This window comes from Mus pahari, chromosome 14, assembly GCF_900095145.1.
Source record: "Mus pahari chromosome 14, PAHARI_EIJ_v1.1, whole genome shotgun sequence".
NCBI lineage: Eukaryota > Metazoa > Chordata > Mammalia > Rodentia > Muridae > Mus > Mus pahari.
In genome coordinates this window covers 68549891-68571048 of record NC_034603.1, presented here as the reverse complement: position 1 = coordinate 68571048, position 21158 = coordinate 68549891, and the positions used below count along the sequence as shown (strand labels likewise).

The following is a 21158-nucleotide window of genomic DNA, read 5'->3' as shown; positions in this document are numbered from 1 at the left end:
GCCCGGCTTAAAACCCTGTTTTAAGTGATAAAGCAGAGTGGCATGTATATATATATATATATATATATATATATATATATATATATATATATATAGGCTCAAACCTTTCCTCCCAAGACTCAGGCAGAGGTAGACAGGGCTCTGGGTTTAAGGCCACCCTGGACTACATAGTTCTAGGGCAGCCAGGTCTGTATCAAAGACCTGTCTGGAGTGATAGAGATTTCCGGCCTACACATGTTCCTGCTTGATGCGGCTGGGGAGAATCACATTAAATAATTCAGTCTCAGACAAATACCATATGCTTTCTCTCATTTGTGCTTCTTAGACCGTAGATAGTTGCATCAAATCCTGTATGTTTTTATGACATGACAGTTGGCATGAAACTCTCAGGGAACAAAGAGAACTAATGATGGGGAGAGAGAAATGTAGGGCATGGAGACGAAGCATGCTCCATGTACAACACATACATACATGTATGCGAGTGTCCCATATAACACAATACCATGTGCAGTCATAAATACAAATCCCACTTGGTTATGTGATACAGTTTTTTAATATACTGTTAAATTTAATTTGTTTATATTTTATTGAAGAGTTTACATCTGTAATCATAAGGGATATGGTCTGTGGTTCACTTATATCTAGCTTCAGTAACAGGGTAATGCTGGTCTCTCCCAAAAAACTGTGTGCCTTTTAACCACCACTACCACCTGTCCCCAAGATGGGGTCTCAAATAGCCTAGGCTGGCCCCAGACTCATGATTTAGATGGAAAATGACCTCAGACTCCTAATCACCCTGTCCCCACCTCCCAAGTGCTGGGGTTACAGGCATGCAGCACTGCTCCTGGTTTTTCCTTTGGCTTTTCTTTATAAGAGTTTGAGTATTGGTGCTGATTCTGAAGTACCTTTTAGACATACCTTGAGTGTTGGCTTTCTGTATGTCCTTAATTGAGTCATTTTGGTTGAGGGGGCAGCTTGGTCCTTTCGTCTGTGATAGCATGCCTAATTAAATTGTGCTATGTTCACGTGTCAGCTATTGACTTGTATTAGGACTTAACTTTAGTAAATAAATACTTGCTTTCCTTCCAACTTTTCCCTGCATAATAGACTGAAAGGTTGGAAGGCTTTCCAGGAGGTTATATTTGATTTAGTCCTTTACTTTTTTTTTTTTTTTTGAGACAGGGTTTCTCTGTAGCCCTGGCTGTCCTGGAACTCACTCTGTAGACCAGGCTGGCCTCAAACTCAGAAATCTGCCTGCCTCTCCCTCCCAAGCACTGGGATTAAAGGCGTGCGCCACCACGCCCGGCTTAGTCCCTTACTTTTACAGAAGAAACTACTATCTCCATCGGAAAATAGCTGGGGTCTGGAAAACTGGAGTGACTTAGCCAAGGGGTATAACTAGTTAACACGTGAACAACCACCAAACCTTGAACTAGAATTTGGGTCTGTTCACCTAGCCCAGAGTACACATGGGTCTTCTCTGAACTGGCTTTATTACTTAGTAACCCTCTTCTGTTTTCTTTCTCTAGGTTTTTTGCACTGACATCCCTTCGTTTTGTGTTTTTACTTGCATTCAGCTTGATGATCATTGTCTGTATTGACCAATGGAAGAACAAAATTTGGCCTGAGATAAACGGTAAAATTTGTAGCATTTAGAATAATTTGAACTGGTAATTTTTAAGGGACTTTTGCCTTTAGGGTTTTTGTTTGTTTGTTTAGAGGAGTATGGGTTTCTGGGGACTAATCCTTAAAGTCTGAATTAGTTGCTTTAGGAGACATTTGAAAATTTTAAGCCTCTGGCCAGGGGTGTTGGTGCATACCTTTAATCCCAGAACTCAGGAGGCAGAGGCAGGCAAATAGTGAGTTCTAGGACAGCTAGGGCCATGTAGAGAAAAATCCTGTCTCAAAAAGACAAGAAAAGAAAAGCTTATGGCTCGCCTGTGGGCCTTAGAGCTGGCTTCTGCCTTTCTGTTACTGCGTTAGTGCTGGCAGATCTGCGTCTGCCACCTGAGTTGGTGTTGCTGGTGTAACTGGCCTGAGAAATACAAAGTCTTTACATTTTCTGTTTTATCTTTTAGACACAAATGAACTTACTGGATACTGTCAGCTACTCAGACAGCATCAATTTATTATTTTATTTGAATAGGTGTTTTGCCTGCCTGTATGTCTGGGTACCTACCACTTGTGTACCTGATGTACACAGAGGCCAAAAGAGGACATTGCATCCCTTGGAGTTGGAGTTACAGGCTATTGTTAGCTGCCACATGGGTGCCAAGAATTGAATGAACCCAAGTCTTCTAGAAGAGCAGTCAGTGCTCCTAAGTGCTAAGCTCTCTCTCCAGCTCTCTTATTTATTTATTCATTTATTTATTCAGACTCTCTCCAGTTCTCTCTTATTTATTTATTTTATTTTATTTTATTTTTTTTTTTTTTTATTCCCCTCCCCCCGCCCCCATGTCCTCTCTTATTTATTGAGACCAGGTCTGACTACGCTGCTTTGGCTGGCTTCAGTTTCATGAAGGTTCTAAGATTAAAGATGTGCACCACCATGCCTGGTCATTACTTAAAAACAAACCAAAACCCAGTGTTGATGTAACCCAAGCTAACTTCCAATTGACTGTGACCTTGTTTAGGGTGACCTTGAACTCCTAATTCTCCTGCCTTTCCTCTTAGCTGTTGGGGTTACAGGTGTGTACTACTGTGCCCAGCTCCAGGCAGCACCAATTTTGCCTCCCAAGAATTTCTTCTAAATTATGTAATAAGCAATAAGAAATAGTTTCTCTTTTCAAAAACTATAGACACTTGAAGAAAAATTAATGACAACCCAAAGGATAAATCAGAGATACAGGGTAGTGTTAGTTGATGGATTTATGTATATTATCCCAGTCAATCAGTGAACATAAAAAGAGAGAACACATTTCCAGGGCAGTAGCTTGCTTGAAGAACTGCAGGCAAGTGAGGCATGGAGTCATACTCCTTCTCTGCTAGCATAGCAGGCCCTCAGAGTCAGCCTCAGCTATGTAGTGAGTTGGAGGTTAGCTTGAGTACACAAGATCCTGTCTACAACCAGTCACAAAAGAACCACAACGTGCTAAGAATCTCCTGGGAACAAAAACTTGAACATTTTGATAGGAATGAGGAGTCTGTTTTCAAGAGAGAACTTAGATTTATAAGTCCTTGAAACTTAGGCTTAGATATTTATGTAATGCATGATCATTGAAGATCTTTTAAAATAGAGCTGCATACTGAGTTGAGAGTAAGGGTTAATTTGATAGCATCTCAGATAGAGTGGGATAGAGTGAGCCAAGAGGGAAGCCGAAGCTCTGCTAGGGAACTGCAGCTGTATCCTTGTGGGAGGAAACCATGGTGTCCAGAGTCTCGTGGTAGGTGTTTTGGAGAGTATGAAGAATGGAGGGACTATAAGTATTGATACATACATAATAGATGGTTAGGAATAGTAAACTTGTCTTGGGGACTTTAAAAGTGGGAGAATGCATGCATTTGCCAGCTATAGGCAGAGGCCGTGGTGATCGGTTCAGGTGGGCGTCTGAAAAGAGAACTGATGGGGATTCTGGACAAGTCAGTCAGGTTGAAGTGCAGGCCGATGGTCACCCTACAGTATATAGCTTTTTTTTTTTTTTTTTTTTTTGGTTTTTCGAGATAGGGTTTCTCTGTTTAGCTCTGGCTGTCCTGGAACTCACTCTGTAGACCAGGATGGCCTCGAACTCAGAAATCTGCCTGCCTCTGCCTCCCAAGTGCTGGGATTAAAGGCGTGCGCCACCACGCCCGGCTCAGTATATAGCTTTTAAGTACATCATTCTCCTTATTTTATAGAGTTCAAGAAATCAGCCTGTCTCATATCTGTAAATGTCAAAAGCCTATATTGTTCAGAGTAGATACTAGGTATCTCTAAAGAAAACAGACAGGTCTCTAGAATTGGAGTAGTTACAACATCCCTTAGAAGCTTGGCACAGAATGATTTGTATGATCAGTCTGGCATACTCAAGGGATGGACGAACCAGGTGAAGTATTTAGTTGTAGTTCTTGCAGTCCATTTGTACCTTCTCCTTTTCCATGGAAAAATGCTTTGTCATTTGAAGACACATAAACCATTATTCCATTGTCTGCAGCTTCCTAAACTCTGGCAATATAACATGGGATCTCCTTTTTATTGGCTATTAATGTTTACTTTTTCCTAAGCATATTAAAACTTGAACAGTCATACTACCAGACAGCCTAATACTTCCATGTTTCATTTTGCCTACCAGCTAATACTGGTGTTTATTTTTAATGTTATAGTGCCGAGACCTGACGCCTTGGACAATGAGAGGTATGGAGCACCAGTTACATCCCTTCTGTTGTTTTAATGGAGTCTGTTGTATTGGGTTTTGGTTACATGTTCTTAATCCCATATTCTGGATACAACATTATACACCTAGTCTGTTTCAAGTAATAAAAAATATAAAATTCAGGTCGAGAATACTCAAGTGTTTTCTCATCTTGATAGGATGAGACATTTCTGGAAAAGAAGTAGTGACTTACAACCTGACATGCCAGGGAAATAGTTGCATTAATAAGCCACAGTGTGAAAACTTAGAGGCAACTAATTGTCTCCTGGCTTTTATACTGCATCACTTGGTGTTTTCTGTGACCTGTGGCTATTTTAAGTTCTGGTTCAGAAAACATTGGTTCCTGGCATCAGCAAGCCAGTGTTGATGTGTCTTAGAGCCTCTGCTTTTGTCCTTAATCCATCCACCCGTGTGTTTGATAAGGAATTTCCTGGCTGAGGTTTATTTTGGTTTTGCTTTGTGCCCTCACATTGCCTCCCTCCCAGCTGTAGAGGAGTCAGTCAGGCTTTTACTTGTGTCCCTGGATTGCAGTCGCACAGAGTTGCTGTGGTCTGAGAGTGGTGAACATGGTGTTTTCAAGCACACAGGGCCTTGGGGCTGGTGGCAGGTTTATACATGTGGATGAAGCCACTTGCTCACCGGGTGGAGTTGTTAGAACAAGTTTGTCTTCCTAGTCCCCCAAATCAAGTTTCAACCTGGTAAGCCAAGGAGAATGACATGTCTCACCTCTAAAGCACCTGGGACTAGCTGCTCCCCAAGCCCTCTTTAAACCCGGAAGCACTGGCTGCCAGCACAGCAAGATGGGGGGCCCCTAAACAGCCTCCTTTCACAGCTCCCCTTCTCTCTCCCATAGTTGGGGCTTTGTGCACCCTCGGTTGCTCAGCGTGCCCGAGCTCTGCCACCATGTAGCTGAAGTCTGGGTTAGTGGGACCATTTTCATAAGGAATCTTTTGCTTTTCAAAAAGCAAAACCCAGGCAAGGTAAGACCTCCCTTTTCACTTTCAGTTCTGGCCTTCAGCTCAGTTCACATTAAGTTGAGACACTATTTCCCCATGTACCTTCATTCATAAAAGACATGAGGTTCATAGAAACACAGGGAGGTGATAGGAAGGTTCTGACCGGCTGCTACAGGAAAGGCCAGAGCCTGACTCCATGGCTGCTGCGCTTTTCTTTGGAGTGGGCTCTTTTCCTTTCTCTCCTTTCCTTTTCTTTCCTTTCCTTTCCTTTTTTCTTTTAAAATTTCTTTCTGTGCTAGGGATTGAATTCAGGACTTCCTGCATGCTAGGCAAGCGATACAACAGAGCTGTCTCCAGCCCCACAGAGCAGGCCATTCTCTTGTCTCAAGAAGAGACAGAAAGCTTGCTTGTGTGTGTTCTGTGTTACATTAAACATGATAAGTTGTTGGGTTTTAATATTTTTGTTTTCTTAATTTTACTTAAAAAACCCACTACCAATGCATGTTTTCAGAGAGGATTTTTGGCTAAAACGTAAACCAATTTCCTGGCATGAAAGGCATAGCTGTATGGGTTCTCCATATGAAGGAAGCTTGAGAAGAAGGGAATTCTCTCGTCTGCCAAAACAGAATCACCACTGGACTGGTGGCTGAGACTGCCATTCTGGCATGTCCATGCTTGACTCAGACCATAGAATCTTCAATCACGTCTCCATTAATCCCCCATCCCCACCACAGTCCTTTGCCATGTAGCAGAAACGTAATACTGCTCCTTGCTTCTCTCAGTTCTGCCTGCTGAGCTGTGGGATACTGACCTTTTTGGCCATGTTGGGCCGCTACATCCCTGGGCTCCTGCTGTCCTACTTGATGCGTAAGTGTGAAAGTACTTCTCCCTACACATTTTAGGTTGATCATAGCTTTTCCTGCCATAGTCAGCTGTGGCTCTAGGACAGAGGTTCTCAGCCTTCCTAGTGCTGCAGCCCTCTAATGCAGTTCCTCATGGTGTGGAGACACCTCCCCCCCCCCCATAAAAATTTTCATTGCTACTTTATAACTCTAAATTTGCTACTGTTTTGAATCATAATACAAATACCTGATATGCAAGTCCTTTGAAAGGGTCCTTTGCCCCCTAAAGGGTTGAGATCTGCTGTCTAGGAAGAGGCCCTCTATATTTTAGTGCTCCAACAATGACTTTCCCATATATTCAGGACATGATTAGTGTTGTTAGATGTCTTTTCACATGAAACTGAAATGGTACTTCACATGAAAGGCATAAGCCCCATTTCCTCTTCAGGAGCTTACAGTGCTAGGGAGCCCAGTCCAGGGTACCATGCATATTAGGCAAGTGTTTTGCAACTGATGAATATCCTAGCCCATCTTTTTCTTTTTTGGTTTTTAAAAAACAGGGTTTCTCTGTGCAGCTCTGGCTATTCTGGAACTTATTATGTAGACCAGGCTGGCTTCAAGCTCATAGAGATCTCCCTGCCTCTGTTTCTCGAGTGCTGGGATTAAAGGCCTGAGCCACTATGCTGACATCCATGTGTAGTATTTTATATACGCAATTTTATCTCAGAATCACATGGCCAGTTGTCACCGTTTTACTTCATATGTCCACACTGCCTGGTTCTGTAGCATATGTGTTGTGTATAGCTGTGATGTGGATCCTGTGGATGGCTACAGAAGTTCCTGCTCTCAAAAACTATATGATAGGGGTCACTAGTGGAGGTGACCAGCAGAATTCAGTTGAATTGTTCTGCCCATAGTCCTAAGGACACAGTAGCGGGGGGGGGGGGGCAGGTAAGATTGCTTTGTACAATCTCCATTTTCTTCTATTTCCACTATTCACAGTTGTCATCATTATGATGTGGCCTCTTGCTGTCTATCACCGACTGTGGGATCGAGCCTATGTGCGACTGAAACCAGCTCTGCAGCGGCTGGACTTCAGTGTCCGTGGCTACATGATGTCCAAGCAGAGAGAAAGACAATGTAAGCGTCATGGGATGGCTTTCTTCTACCAGGGAAAGAGGAGAAGCCAGGCCTCACAAACTGGATAAGTCTTTAAAAGTGGGAGAAATAGGGTCCATGAGATGACTCAGCAGATAGAGGCGCTTGCCACCAAGCCTGATGACCTGAGTTTAATCCCTAGGGTCCTCATGATGGAGAAACTAACACACATACACATGACAGTTGTTCTCTGACTGCCACAGGGAACTGTGAACATAGGAGTAATTTTAAATTTTTCAAGTAGAATTGGGAGTTGTTTGTTAGGAGTAGAAAGTAGTGAGGAAAAGCAATATTCTTTTTCTGAGAAACCTAAGGCAGGCTTGCCAGGTTTTCTTAACAAAGACCTTAAAACTCCATTTTAAACTGATTAGAGAAAAACTCCCAAGTTGAGTAAAAGATATGGAAGATGTCTGTAGTACCATCTGCTGTTATGAAACACCTTCCAGGTGTCCAAGCACTGGATTGGCTGTTTTGTGCACTGTTTTAAATAATCTGCATTAACCATGAGACTCAAGTGGTCTTAAACTGAGTAAATGCGAGTGCAGGTTTTTGGTACTTCTGAGCCAGCCTCTTTCCATTAACAAAAGCTGTTTCCAAAGGTGATTGAGAACAGCCACATAGACGCCAGAAGTGTACTATTATTAACCTGAGTTCTACCTAACACAAAGAGGGTGGTACAGACCGGTCCCTCTCTTTGGTCTGATCAGTTTGGGTGTTTGATTGAGCACTGGCCTTCAAAGAATCTCAAATGTGGTCACCAAGCCCAGCTTCATCTGGGCCAACTAGTTGAAAAATATCCATCCTTAAAAGCCCCACTTCCCCAAGGTGAGCAGCTCTCTCCTCCCCATGACTGCGCCACTTACTGCCTTGCTTTGTATTTACCTTGAGGAGATCCTCAGGTAGGAGATGGGTAGTTCATTAGCCAGAATTTCTAGAGATGTGTTGGAAGAAGGAGGGATGTTGGAGGAGAGATGTCGTCCCATGTGTAACAATTAGACTCGGCATCCTTAACCTTCAGACATTGCTATGGACACCTAGGGCTATATTTAGAGAGCTTCTTCTTGTGTTGTGATACATGCTTTTGGAGTCCAAAGGGAGATTTTTCCCTCAAAGGCATCAGGACCTTATGCTCTCTCCACTAGTGCGCCGCAGAGCTCTGCACTCAGAACGTGCCGTGGACAGCCACAGTGACAGTGAAGAGGAACTTGCTGCCTTCTGCCCTCAGGTATTTGTATGTGGAAGCTGCTCCTCTGGTCCTTTTGCTCCATCTGACAACACACATTGAGACGGTAACCAGGTTTCAAGCCTATCACGGTTCCTCAGAGACCCTAGGTTCCTCTTTCTCTTAGTACAGAGCTGAGGAGAGACCCCACCTCAGGTGTTGTGTGGGGCCCGAGAACTCAGATTGAGCCTGAAGAACAGTAAAGTCACTCAGGTTTGCTTTTACCCTACTACCACTGAAGAACTTGGAACTGACATAAATCTTTTGAGCAGCCAACCCATATAGACTTTTGGTTAATGAGTAACTGCCTGAGCTCAAGAGGTTGATGAGGAGGAGAGCTCCCTTTAGGTAGGCAGCTTCACAAGTAAAGCCTGTGGATGCAGTTTCCATCCATCCTGGGTTCATGGGTCGGCTTCAGGGTCTTCCAGGGCTTGCGTCAGTAAAGCCGACTGCAGACGGCATCATCTCAGACTTGTTTTCTTTTTCTAAGCTGGATGAATCTACTGTCGCCAGGGAATTGGCTATCACAGATTCGGAGCACTCTGATGCTGAGGTCTCCTGTACAGAAAATGGCACATTTAACCTGTCAAGAGGCCAAACTCCTCTAACAGAAGGCTCTGAAGGTGAGAACCTTTGACCTGAGTTGATAGTAACTCTGACTTTTGTATCGTAGCTTCCTTGGATGGGGGCTTCCTTGTGCCCCCTCCTCTCCTGAGTTGTGGTGTAAGTAACAGATCTGCCCAAGGGTGTGATATGTTATGGCTGTTATGCTGCCCTTGAAGCCCCCAGTCTCTTATTAGTCATGGACACAGTAGAGAAAGACAGGCAGTTCTCTGCCCATCAGCAGTCAGGGCCACCTGAGTGGTGACAACAAACTAACCAGTCTCATAGGCTTTGCTTCATCTTAAGCAGTACAGAGTGGGAAAACCTGGTTATATAGGGTTGACTTCCTGTGGATGTGGGCACAGACAGCAGGCAGCTACCATGTTTCACACAGCTGTGTTCCCTCAGACCTAGATGGCCACAGTGATCCAGAGGAGTCATTCGCCAGAGACCTGCCAGACTTCCCTTCCATTAACGTGGATCCTGCTGGCCTGGATGATGAGGATGACACCAGCATTGGGATGCCCAGCTTGATGTACCGCTCCCCACCAGGGGCTGGGGATACCCAGGTCCTGCCTGCTAGTCGGAATGAGGCTGCACTGCCAGAGCTCCTGCTTAGTTCCCTTCCTGGAGGATCTAACCTTACCAGCAACCTTGCCAGCCTGGTCTCCCAGGGTATGATCCAACTGGCCTTGTCAGAGGCCTCCCAGACAGACCCTTCTGGCCCACCTCCCCGAAGAGCAACAAGAGGCTTCCTCCGGGCCCCTAGTTCAGACCTGGACACTGATGCTGAGGGCGATGATTTTGAACTTCTGGACCAATCAGAGCTGAATCAGCTAGACCCTGCAAGTTCTAGGAGTCACTGAGAGACTCCTTCAAGGGGGTCACTGTGCTGTAGGTTATTTTCCTCCACCCCACTTACTGTGATGGGGCATGGGAAGAACCCAGTCTTGTCCCCTGAATTTTATCTGTGTGCTGGGTGGCCTGCTGAGAGAACATAACTGCTGCCAGTGAGACATGGTATCTGTGCTTAGTCACTGAAGTGAGAACATACTCCCCCAAGGGAGGCTTCTCTCCATCAGGGTGGTACTACAGGCCACAAAGTAGGGATGTGATTCCCCTTTGAGGAGGTAGTGCTGTTTGCTTTTAGGTCTGGGTGCTCAGGGGCCCTCACTGATACAAGAGCCCATCTCTTCTCACCTCACTGGAGCCACAGAAGCCAGGCAGCAGCTACAGGAGTTGTCATCTGTGTCTTTTACCATGATTTGATCTGTGTTCTCAAAGCAAGTATGTCCTTTGGTTCTGCAGAGCAGGCCCACTTCCTGTCTCTGAGCCCATCTTCATTTCTAGATGGCTGACCCTTAGCACCCCAGAGTGCTTGCAGAGTTTGAGAAATGTGAACATGCTGTGGGGCTGAGCCTCTGCTGTATCACCGTGAGCTGGAGGATCAGCTGGCTGGTAGGGTTGGCGAGTGCCTACCGGGAGGTCTCATGAAAGCTCCTGGAGCTATGTGGTTGTCTTTGGTGCTGTTAACCCTTGGCTCCATTTGGCCATCAGTCTGAGCAATGAGCAAAGCAATATCATATCCATGTTTATGTTCCTCCTTCCCCTGCTCCTCCTCTGGAGAAGCAATAATTCCTCGGGGGATGGCAAAGTAGCACTTTACAAATGGCCATGGCGTTCATCCCAAGAGCCACCAGCTCTTCTTACCATACCACTTCCTGACTCCTGTAAGGATGAGCCCAGTTAGTAAGGATGTTGGTAATCAGCAGAGACCATTTTCAAGGGTAGGTGTTCTGCAGCCCCGAATCAAATCATGTGAACAAACCCCCTTAAATGACCACTGGTTCTCTACCTGTGCCAGCATACTGCCTCTCTGTCTCCCAAATCAGAGCTCAAGCCAAATTCTTCTACCCTCTTTCCCTCTTGCATTAATTAACCCTTTGCTGATCCTCAGGGACCACTCCCCCAGCACTCCCGCATTTGGGTGAGGGATGTTGGACAGAACCCATTTTTATGTGCTGCAGGTTGGGGGTTGTGCTAACACTTTTGCTCTTGGTTGATGGACAAGATAGAGGCCAGGGAGTGAAACTACTTAACAGTGAGTAGAGGAATGGCAGGTGCCTGTTTCATAGTCAGTGAGTGTGAAAGTTAGGCATAATAATGGCATCTCCCCACTTTAGGGTTCTCAGATACTTTGGACATCTCTTTCCTTAGAGCCAGATAGATGTCTTAAAGGTGAACTCTGATGTGGAAAACAAAAACAAAAAAACAAAAAAAGGGAGGTGAGGGAAAGGCTTGAGATTTTGCGTGTTTGCATGAGTGTGTGTAGCTTCATGCTTTGGGAGTTGGCAAGAGGAAGAGGGAGGGGAGGGGAACAAGCAAATCCAGGTCTTTTCTTGTACCAGTGGGATCCTGCTCTGAATTTCCCAACTCCTCCACTGTGAATTGGGCTGGGGTGGGGGGTGCAGGGGAATAAATCTTGTATGAGAACAATCTTTTAAGAGACTGCTGTTTCGTTGTATACTTCCTTGATATAGGTCTCATTAATCTGATAATAGCTAATCTGGGGTGGTGACCCTCAGAAGAGGAAATCCAAGTAGATGTCAGGGACCCTCCTGCCCTTTCTGTTTTTCCCTCCTGAGGCCACGTCTTCCCCCCCTACAACCAAGACATAAATATAACACCCTTGCAGGCATTTGTCAATTTTTTCTCTCTTTTAGATTTATCTTCTATAAGTATATGAGTGTTGTTTCTGTATGTTTGTGCACACCATGTGCTTGCCTTGCTGCGGAAAAGAAAGTCAGATCTGGATTTGGAGTTAAGGACAGTTTTTAGCAGCCATGTGGATGCTAGAAACCAATCTAGGGTCCTCTGCAAAGAAAAGCAACTGCTGAGCCATCTCTTCAGCCTTGTCGTTCATTTTTAATGTCCATCATTTTTAATTCTTAACCTTGCCCCTTAAACAAGTAGGGACGAATGCATGTTCTGAATAATGGCTAGTGAAGTTTTAGGTTGAAGGATTGAAAAATGAGTACCGTGCCCTTCCACTGAGCTGCAAGGACAGATGCTCTTTGACCGTCAGCAGACCTCAGAAACTAGAAATATTTATTTCAGGCTCCTCCGGACTGGCCACTGTGGTCAGGAATGGAAAGCACCTGCCAGGTGTGGCAGCTCATCACTGGAGACGTCAAGCTTCGTGGCTTGAGTAGCCCCCACTCCTAACCGTCTTTCTTGGCCATTAAAACGCCAGTAGGTGTCGAGCGCCCCCTACATGCGACACACGCAAACGGGAATCGTTAGTGTCCCCGGCGTTCACAGCCACCCTCTGACAAAAGTACCCACAGGTCCTTTTCACGTGAGAAAACTAGTCCCACTCCTGTGGAGGACTAGCTCTGTGCAACCCTGCGCGGCGTGGGAGATGACCCCTAAAGTTTCTTCCCGTTCCCACACCACGCGGGTCTGGCCCCAGGTCACGAGTGCTCAAACACAGCCCAACAGGGTCTGGCGGCTTAAAGAAGGGACCGCTCGCCACAGCCAGCACTGCGGGCCCAGGAGGCGGCGGCGGACCTGTCCCCGCAAAGGCCGGGGCCTGCGACTTCCAGTCGCTACTAGGGCTACGGGGTCCCGGAAGGTCCGGGTGCTCTTCCGGCAGGCTTCTTCCTTCGCCAATCAGCATTAAGATCCCGCCTCCCCAACGGAAGGAGGCGTTTCCCGGAGCAACCGACCGGCCGAGCAATGGAGTTTGGTGGCGGGAAAGGCCATGAGTAAAAGCCGGGCCGAGGCTGCGGCGGGAGGTAACGGCAGCGCCCGCAGGACCGGGGAGGGGAGTGGGAGAGGGGGTCGGAGGTGACCCCCATATCCTACCTCGTCTCCTGCAGCCCCCGGGATCATCCTGAGGTACCTGCAAGAACAAAACCGGCCCTACAGCGCCCAGGACGTGTTCGGGAACCTGCAGAAGGAACATGGACTGGGCAAGGCGGTGAGAACCCCCTTTGCGGGGCTTCCCTCCCCGCTGGACTCCCTTGTTAGGTGTGGGTCCCGCCTTCCCCGTCACCAACAGAAATCTCCCCCGGCTGGGCTCGCGCTAATTGTTTGACCCTCCCCTCTGCTAGGCGGTAGTGAAGGCGCTGGATCAGCTGGCCCAGCAAGGCAAGATCAAAGAGAAGACCTACGGCAAGCAGAAAATCTATTTTGCCGATCAGGTGAGAACTCGAGCAGATTAACGCCCACCTGAGAGCCTGTCTGAGTGAATCGACTCTCAGCAGTTAGTGTATTGAGGCGTTGCTAGGCAGTGATGGCGCACGCCTTTAATCCCAGCACTCGGGAGGCAGAGGCAGGCGGATTTCTGAGTTCGAGGCCAGCCTGGTCTACAGAGTGAGTTCCAGGACAGCCAGGGCTACGCAGAGAAACCCTGTCTCGGGGAAAAAAAAAAAAAAGAAAGAAAGAAAAAGAGTGTTGAGGCATCTCACAACATAATCTAATCAGTGGTATGAGAGCTTCAGATAATCTTAAATCAGTTGTACGCTGCCTTCATCTGAGCTATGAACAACAGAAGACCCTGACTCACAACTCCTAGCATTGTTTCTACTATCGTTTCCTACCAAATCATTTTTCCTCTTCCTCTGCTCCACTACCCCAAACACATCAAATTTACTTTTTCCTACCCAGACTTCTCTCTGGATAATAATTATCCAGGTAATATTGAGTATCAGCATCAATATGGCCAATGTAGAGTGCTTACTCGCTGCCCCCTAATTGGCTTTCTAGCATTCTGTCAGGAAACCTCTCTTCTCAAACCAGAGAGTAGAATGTAATTCTTTGTTTCTTTTACCTTATCCATCTGATATGTGTGGCTATTTGTCAATTATATCTGATTACCCCCATCCGCCTTCTTTTTTGAGACTGGCCCTCATTATGTAGCCCAGGCTGGCTCAACGTTTTTTTTGCAGCTGTTGTTGAATCTAACCTGTCGTCACTGGTCTCTGTCAGAGCCTCCTGTCTAAAGTGATGTACTAAGATTTCATCTTGGATGTTGTATCCAGAATGACCTATCTGAATGCAGATGGGGGCTAGTAAGATGGCACAAGAGTTTCACTGTAGTTTTAGACTTTCTAAAGCATTTGGACTCACTTCTTCAGCTCTACTCTGCCATTGAGCTGTATGCCCAGCCACTTATTAATGTACAGACAGTCCTCCTGCCTTAGCCTTCCAGGTTGCTGGAGTGAGGGGCCTGTACCACTAGCCCCAGCATTCTCTCCTACTTTAGGGGTGTACCTACTGGTGCTTCTATAATTGAACGCTGCCTCCCCAGATGTGTGTTTTTCTCTCTGTGTGTCACGGAATCAGCCATATTTCTCTTGGCTGGCAGGACCAGTTTGACACAGTGAGTGATGCGGACCTCCACAGCCTGGATGCCAATATCGTGGCTCTCACTTCCAAGGTGCAGAGCTTACAGCAGAGCTGCCGACTCATGGAGGCTGGTAAGACTGGGCCGTGGTTTGGAGGTCATAAATTGCTAACAGAATGGTTCCTTGACTGCAACATCTTATTGCAGCTAAGACCCTTTTGCCAGGTGCCTATGATGTTGAATTGAAAGAACACGGACTTAGCTATGGTTCTGTGTACAATAGAGCAAGACAAGCCAGGGGCTCTGCTTGCCCCTGTGAGCACACTGCATCTTATTCCCACTCCTTTAATTACCTGTACAGCACTTGGCTCAGCCTTACAAGCTACTGTTGCTTTTAGATAGAGGAGGAAAGAAAACTAGGAAGCAGACTGATGGCGCTATAAGCCTTTTCTTGAGCTTTTCCAGAGTGGGGTCCTGTTCTAGAGAGGTCCCAGAGCACGATGCAAGGTGACCTCCCACCTCTGGGACGCGCCTCCTGGGCAAGGCAGAGCCCTTTCCTCACTCATCCCAAGTAACTCTGAGGGCATGTGGTTTCAGAGCTGAAGGAATTAACAAGTTCGCTGACCACTCCTGAGATGCAGAAAGAGGTTCAGGAGTTAAGGAAGGAGTGTGTTCAGTACACAGAGAGACTGACGAACATCAAAGCAGCTACCAACCATGTCACTCCAGAAGAGAAGGAGAAGGTGAGCGGGGAGGTGGCAGGCTGCCTGTGCAGGTCTGCAGTGAACAGACATGAGGAGCTCAGACAAGCACACTCCTTCCTTTCAGGTGTACAGAGACAGACAGAAGTACTGTAAAGAGTGGAGGAAGCGGAAGAGAATGGTGAGTGGGAATCCCAAGGGTGCTCATGGAAGGGACAGTCACCGGGAAGTTCCTGTGGAATGATCCTGCCACAAGCAGTGCCTTGTACTGCCACTGCTCATCTCATAGGGAGGGGCTTTGTTTCTTGTCAGACCACAGAGCTGTGTGATGCGATCCTTGAAGGATACCCCAAGAGCAAGATGCAGTTCTTTGTAAGTGACTCTCCTCTTGCTCCCCTGGGATCTTTGCCCAGAGGGCTCCTTCATTACTTTCTTTGCCCCACAGGAGGAAGTTGGAATAGAGACAGATGAAGATCATAATGTTACACTCCCCGACCCCTGAGGGGCCCTTGGTGGAGGTGGGAACAGAGCGTCCTGCAGTGGCCACCTTACTTAGGTGGCCTTTTTGTTCTTGCTGTTCTCCACCTCTGAGCAGTGGACGGAGCACAAAGGCATAGTGTTAGGTAGAGGCTGGTGATCAGAAAAGATGGTCATGTCCAATTTGCACAGGCCTCAACAAGGACTTAAAACAATCCTAAAAGAAAGTATTTGTAATATTTATTGTAATATAATTTGATATAAAAATACTTAATTTCCTCTGGATGATCAAACCTCCCAGATATCAAACCTGGGGAAGGCAGTAGGAAACACGGGATAAAAGTACAGAAAGGGTGTCATACACCAACATTTGAGACTCCCAAGGTATTGCCCTGGCCTACCCCCAGAAGACTTGAGGATCTTCTGTCCCACTTGACTCTATCCCCAGACCCTAGGAGAAATGGAGACAACACACTGGTGGGGCAGATAAACACATTATGCAGAAGAGGCTGGGGTGCTTTGGAGGTCTGCTAAGAATTTTGGGAAACTACGCATAACAAAAATGCACTGTGGGTATTTAGAAGATAAATTCAAATATGNAATGCTGCCTTTGCCTTTGGAAAGACAGGGTAAGAGCTGATGGGACATTGTTTCCTGTAGCACCTACAGCAGCTGAAGAAGTGGGCAGCAGGGTCCTGGCAGCCCTACCCTGAGCTGGCTAGAATACCCTGGCCTTACTTAGTATTGACCACACAGCCCTAGCCTAGGCACAAGGTGGCCTTTTACCCTTCATGGCCATGGGGCTATTTCTTTTCCTTTTTTTCCAACTTAAGAACTGCCAAAATACCCAAACTTGAGCCAAGTGTTGCCCAAGAGACCAAGCAGAGGCAAACAATTTCCAAATTATGTATANAGATTGTGAGCAGGAACCCAGTGGGTAGAGAAAAGGCTGAGGGGNTCAGGGTTCTCTGAGGCTCCCTGAACAGATACTTGTCCTAGAGACTTTTCCTAGGAAGGGGGAAGGTTGGGTAGGTTCAACATCGTGGGCAATATAATAAATTAATCAGAAGCTTTCACAAAACACTCGACCCCACCGAAGCTGAAGTGGGGTTGGGAAAACCAAACACCAAGTAGAAACCAGCTGACCGGTGTGAGGTGCTGCAGTCCAGTNGCATAGGCCCAGCAGTTNGTTCCATGGCCACACTCTCAAAGGCNTCTTGTTGGCTGCTCTGCAGGCTTCCATGGACAATCAGTAGAGTTGGTTTTTCAACTGATGAAGGACACCAATCACAATCTCTCATAGAGTCTAGGAAAGACAATGTTCAGGTGACACATAGGCCTTCAAGACGCCTGCCTAGACCGGCCATGCTCTTGAAGGCATTTAAAATAGTCACCCAAGGGTTGGCAGCTTGGTGGAGTGCTTCTTAGCACTCAAAGAAAAAAGGGCTGGTGAGATGGCTCATCAGGAAAGCCTCTGGTCACTCAGTCTCTGTGGAACCCACATAAAGGTGGAAGGAAAGAACTCACTAAAAAGTTGCCTCTGACCTCATACACTAAACAGTTTATTTGGGGCGGGGAGGGTGCTAGAGAGAGATGTCTCCGTGGTTAAGAGTACTTGCTGCTCTTGAAGAGGACCCAGGTCCTGTTCCCAGTACCCTCATCTGGTGGCTCACAACCACCTGTAAGTCCACTTTCAGGGATCCAAGGCCCTCTTCTGCCATCAGGCAGTACATGGATATGTACATACAATAATTTTTGTAAAGGGAAAAAGTCCTTAAAGTAGAGTGTTGCCGTCTTTTAATCCCAAATCCCTGAACTAAGATGGAGACAAAGATGAGTGTGTCACTGGTATAACTGACATGGTGGGCATGGGTGTTCACTCCAACAGCCCTTGACTGGTGCAATGTTTGTGTAAAGTATTTCACAATGAAAATGTTGAGAAACACAAAAGAAAGTGGAAAATCTGAGGAAAAAACAGCCAGGCCTCAAGAGTAGAGGCCGGCACAATAAAAACCCTGGGGCTACAGGGGGTGAGGGTGTCTTGTAATCTGCAATGTTTCATGTTTCTAGAAACTTCAAGCTGTTGACAGCCAAGGAGTAGAGAGAGTAGCTAATGAGTCACCAATGACATGGGCCAAAGCTGGACCTGGCACTGAATGCTCACATCCTGGTTGCCAGATAAGACCTTCACTGGGCTAGGAGCAAAGAGAGTACTAAGCTTTGTAGACACCCTGAAGAAACCCAAAGGCAGCTACACTGCTTTTCTGAATGGCTTGGACCACTTTGCCTAGAGGTGGTAAGAGAACCTCAGGCACCATGACCCCAACTGCCACATACCTGTGGCTCACAGTGTTCCTCAATCCAGCTGAAGACACAAGCTGAGAGCTCCTGGAAGCTGGCCACAGAGATCGAGGCGTTGAAAGACTGGAACAGGGAGTCCATGATGCCTTGAAAGACGTTGAACTTGACCTGGTCAGAGACCTGGTCCTCTCCCTCATGAGGGTTGTCCTGATGTGCCTTCACGATTTGCTCATAGTTCCTGAAAGCATGCAAGTAAACAGGGCTGAGGTGCTATGGCAACTGTCAACCTGAAAAGCATGGTGGGATAATCCAGTAGGCCATGCCATAAGGGGATTCCTAGGCACCTGTGGGGATGCATTCATTATCAGCTGGATAGATACTCCTGAGTCAGAAACAGTGAGATCTGTTATCCTGATGGGTGTTTACGCCCTGTATAGCTGTGATATGTAAACGACTGGTGGGCCAGCCGGCTGTGCCTTACAGTGACTGCCTTGCTGTCAGTGTCACCTACATGTGTTCTCCAAAATAGCCTCTGAACAAGAGTGCACAAGAGTTGACCTCAGCCCCTCCCCAATTCAGCACCCCTCTTACACTTTCATTATCTTCAAGGCTGTGACATCCTTGCGCAGTGTGGATACTTCTTCCTCCTGCTTTTTCTTCTCCTTGTGTAAAAACTGGATGTAGTCAATGGCTGGAGTAGGAGCCAAGAGAAGGATTGATCACCGAGGAAGTCTGAACCAGGAAGAGGGCTTATTTTGTTTGTCCTTCCCCTATAAACCAACTTTTCCATGAAGGCCACCACACCTGGGTGAGACCAGGTCCCGGCCACTTCACAGACACTACTAACCCCCTGCCCCGCCCCTTGCCTGGACATACTCTTCTGTAGAACGATGGCTTTGCTGAGTTTTTGGGAGCCAATGGAGAAGTCCTGCTGCTGGCAGGTAGGGACGATGGTCTGAAGGTCATCATAGCCTCTCTGGAAATAGCAGGAAGATGGGTTCCTTAGCTCAGGAACAGCAAAGGCTAGCACACACTTCTGATACCAGTTCCATGCTCAGACTCAAAGCACAGAGGGCTGGAAGGAAGAGGTGCAGACACAGGACCAGCCCAGCTTCCCCACCCCACCCCACCCCTGCAGACATCTGGGGCTGAAGGGTCAGGGCAGGGTCCTTCCTTGCCGCCTTGGGTACAGGCTCCCAGTCACCTTAATAGCATCCCTTCTCTTCTGTTCAGCCTGAGTGTGTGCACGCCGCCTCCGGTCTTTGTAGGATTCCTTGTAGGACTCTTGCTGATAATCACTGTCCTCGTCATCTAAACTCAGAGATGGAGGAGGGAGAGGTCACCTTGGGGTACACTAAATCCAATTAGCCCACCCGTCCCCGGTTGGAAGAACCTGGTGCCCGGAGATATTGAATGGAAAGAACCTAGTTATCTCGGAGGAGGTGAAAGTGAGACTCAGGCTTGGCACTGCTCCTGCCGCCCCCATGCTGATAGCAGAGCTCCCTATCTAGGAAAGATACTAAAATGATGGAAGAGCTAAGTCTCCCCGGGTGTGTGACACGCTATGTTGCTGCCTACCTGTGTTGGGGACAGAAGAGGCACTGGTGGAGCCGATGCTATTAGCTCTGGACACTACACTCCCCTTGTGGGTGCTTTCTACAAAAAGCCCTGGAAAAAAGAGGCCTCAGTCACTAAGGAGTGGGGAACATTGCCATGCCTTCAGTCACCTATGGGCACAATGGCTTCAAATGCTGACCTCTCACCATCAACTCCAAAGCCGGCCACCACGGGCCTTCCATTTCATGCTGCAATGCTCCCGTCCCAGGGTCTGCACTGCCCAGAGGACTCATTTCTGGCTCACACAGGAGCATCTGGATGCAGTGACTGTGACCAGCTGTCACAGTTTCCATCATTTCCCATTCTAATGCAGAGGAACCAGGTGTGACCATGGTTGCTTCCTGCCTATTCTCCAGCTCCACCCAAGCCCAAGTCCTTGGCGCAGAGACAGTGGACTGTGCTCAGGTGTGGCTGGCAAGACCACAAGAATCTACAGAGCCAAATCAGGAGTCATTCCTGACCCGCAGACAATTGAGAAGGCACTCACCAGGATCCAGGCTGTTGTCACTGTAGGCATACTCGACCTGCAGCACCAAGCAAGGGAGAAGCCAGTCAGACCTCTGCCTCTAGGAAGGCACGCGCAATACGCGAAAGCTCATACCACGGGTGCAGGGACCACTGAATGGTTAAGCCAAGCCGTGGCTAGGCCGCGAGGGTGTCGCCCCCTCTGTACGCTCCCTACCGTCCCCGCCCCATCTCCCAGCCATGACCCCCTCGTTCCCGCACACACGCCCGTTTGTCTCCCCACCTTGGCATAGGCCGAGTGAGAGCTGTCTTCTCTGCAGCCCCGGGGCCCAGACAGCAGAGGAGACTCTGGGGATAGTTGGGGAGCCCCGCGTCTTCCGGACCCCCTACGTGCACGAGCCCGACCCGCCCTCCCCTCTCCGGCGTGCGCGTCCGCGGAGCTTGCCTTGACCCAAGGGTCCTCCGGAGAGGCGCCCGGCTCCGTCATCGTGAACCTACCGAACCGGAAACGAGCCAGCGGACTGGCCCCCAACCTCCAGGAAGAGGCGAGGTTCAGTCACGTGATCCAACCCACCAATCCACAATTGCAGTCATGAGCGGTGCGATAGCGCTGCGCTTGCGCCGCTCCAGTTGTTAACCGAATATTGGAGGTGGCTAAATCTGGCCAATTCGCTTTAATGTAGGCAATGTCCGCTCCTGAGGGTCCCTACTGGCCTCCGAATGAGAATCTTCAATGGCGGTGATTTTCTGTGCAATGGAGAACCTCCAAAAAGATTGTCAGAGGGGCCAGAAGTGTGAGAGTCCTAGCATCTCGTCTGAACAGTGTGACACCGTGTACGCACGCGCACAGCTGGTCCGCCCGGCAACTGCTGCTGGGTCAGAACTTCCCCTACATCACATGATCTGATCCAAGGGGGCACAAAGCCACCTCCAGCATCGGTCTTCCAACACTCAGCAGGTGCAGGACGCTTGGTGGAATTAAATCTTATAAAACGCCTTTCAAATTAAGCTTACAGTAAAGTCTATAACATACTCAAAAGCACATAGCTAGTCACTGATAGGTTACACTTTACAGTACTCCTTGGCTTCCAGCTCAGACCTTGCCCCTGAATCTGGA

General features: G+C 47.6%; 3 protein-coding genes across 3 annotated transcripts in view; 2 read left to right on the top strand and 1 right to left on the bottom strand.

Annotated features, from left to right (window-relative positions):
- Retreg3 (reticulophagy regulator family member 3) overlaps positions 1-11626 on the top strand; it is a 25668-nt gene extending 14042 nt beyond the window's left edge. The window contains exons 2-9 of the mRNA XM_021211699.2: positions 1530-1636; positions 4300-4330; positions 5203-5329; positions 6088-6172; positions 7150-7287; positions 8448-8530; positions 9018-9150; positions 9539-11626. Of these exons, the coding sequence (XP_021067358.1) occupies positions 1530-1636; positions 4300-4330; positions 5203-5329; positions 6088-6172; positions 7150-7287; positions 8448-8530; positions 9018-9150; positions 9539-9996 (1162 nt within the window). The 3' untranslated portion in view covers positions 9997-11626. The remainder of the gene's footprint in view (positions 1-1529; positions 1637-4299; positions 4331-5202; positions 5330-6087; positions 6173-7149; positions 7288-8447; positions 8531-9017; positions 9151-9538) is intronic.
- Positions 11627-12840: 1214 nt separating this feature from the next.
- On the top strand, positions 12841-15943 carry Psmc3ip (PSMC3 interacting protein). Its single transcript, XM_021211733.1, has 8 exons — positions 12841-12927; positions 13012-13112; positions 13246-13335; positions 14502-14613; positions 15078-15223; positions 15309-15362; positions 15494-15553; positions 15627-15943. The coding sequence occupies exons 1-8, from the start codon at positions 12894-12896 to the stop codon at positions 15681-15683; spliced, it is 654 nt and encodes a 217-aa protein (XP_021067392.1). The 5' UTR covers positions 12841-12893; the 3' UTR covers positions 15684-15943.
- An 879-nt stretch (positions 15944-16822) lies between these two features.
- Positions 16823-20582, bottom strand: Mlx (MAX dimerization protein MLX). The gene is given in 8 exon segments (XM_021211729.2): positions 16823-16964; positions 17996-18197; positions 18551-18650; positions 18836-18935; positions 19164-19270; positions 19538-19627; positions 20064-20100; positions 20325-20582. Coding segments are annotated over 8 exon segments (897 nt in total). The 5' UTR covers positions 20529-20582; the 3' UTR covers positions 16823-16907.
- Positions 20583-21158: the final 576 nt, after the last annotated feature.

Bases quoted from the DNA above. Each gene is read 5' to 3' on its own strand.
- Psmc3ip (XM_021211733.1), top strand. From the start codon at position 12,894: ATGAGTAAAAGCCGGGCCGAGGCTGCGGCGGGAG. The intron at 15,224-15,308 runs GTGAGCGGGGAG...CCTTCCTTTCAG, and splicing joins CTCCAGAAGAGAAGGAGAAG to GTGTACAGAGACAGACAGAA. The intron at 15,363-15,493 runs GTGAGTGGGAAT...GTTTCTTGTCAG, and splicing joins GGAGGAAGCGGAAGAGAATG to ACCACAGAGCTGTGTGATGC.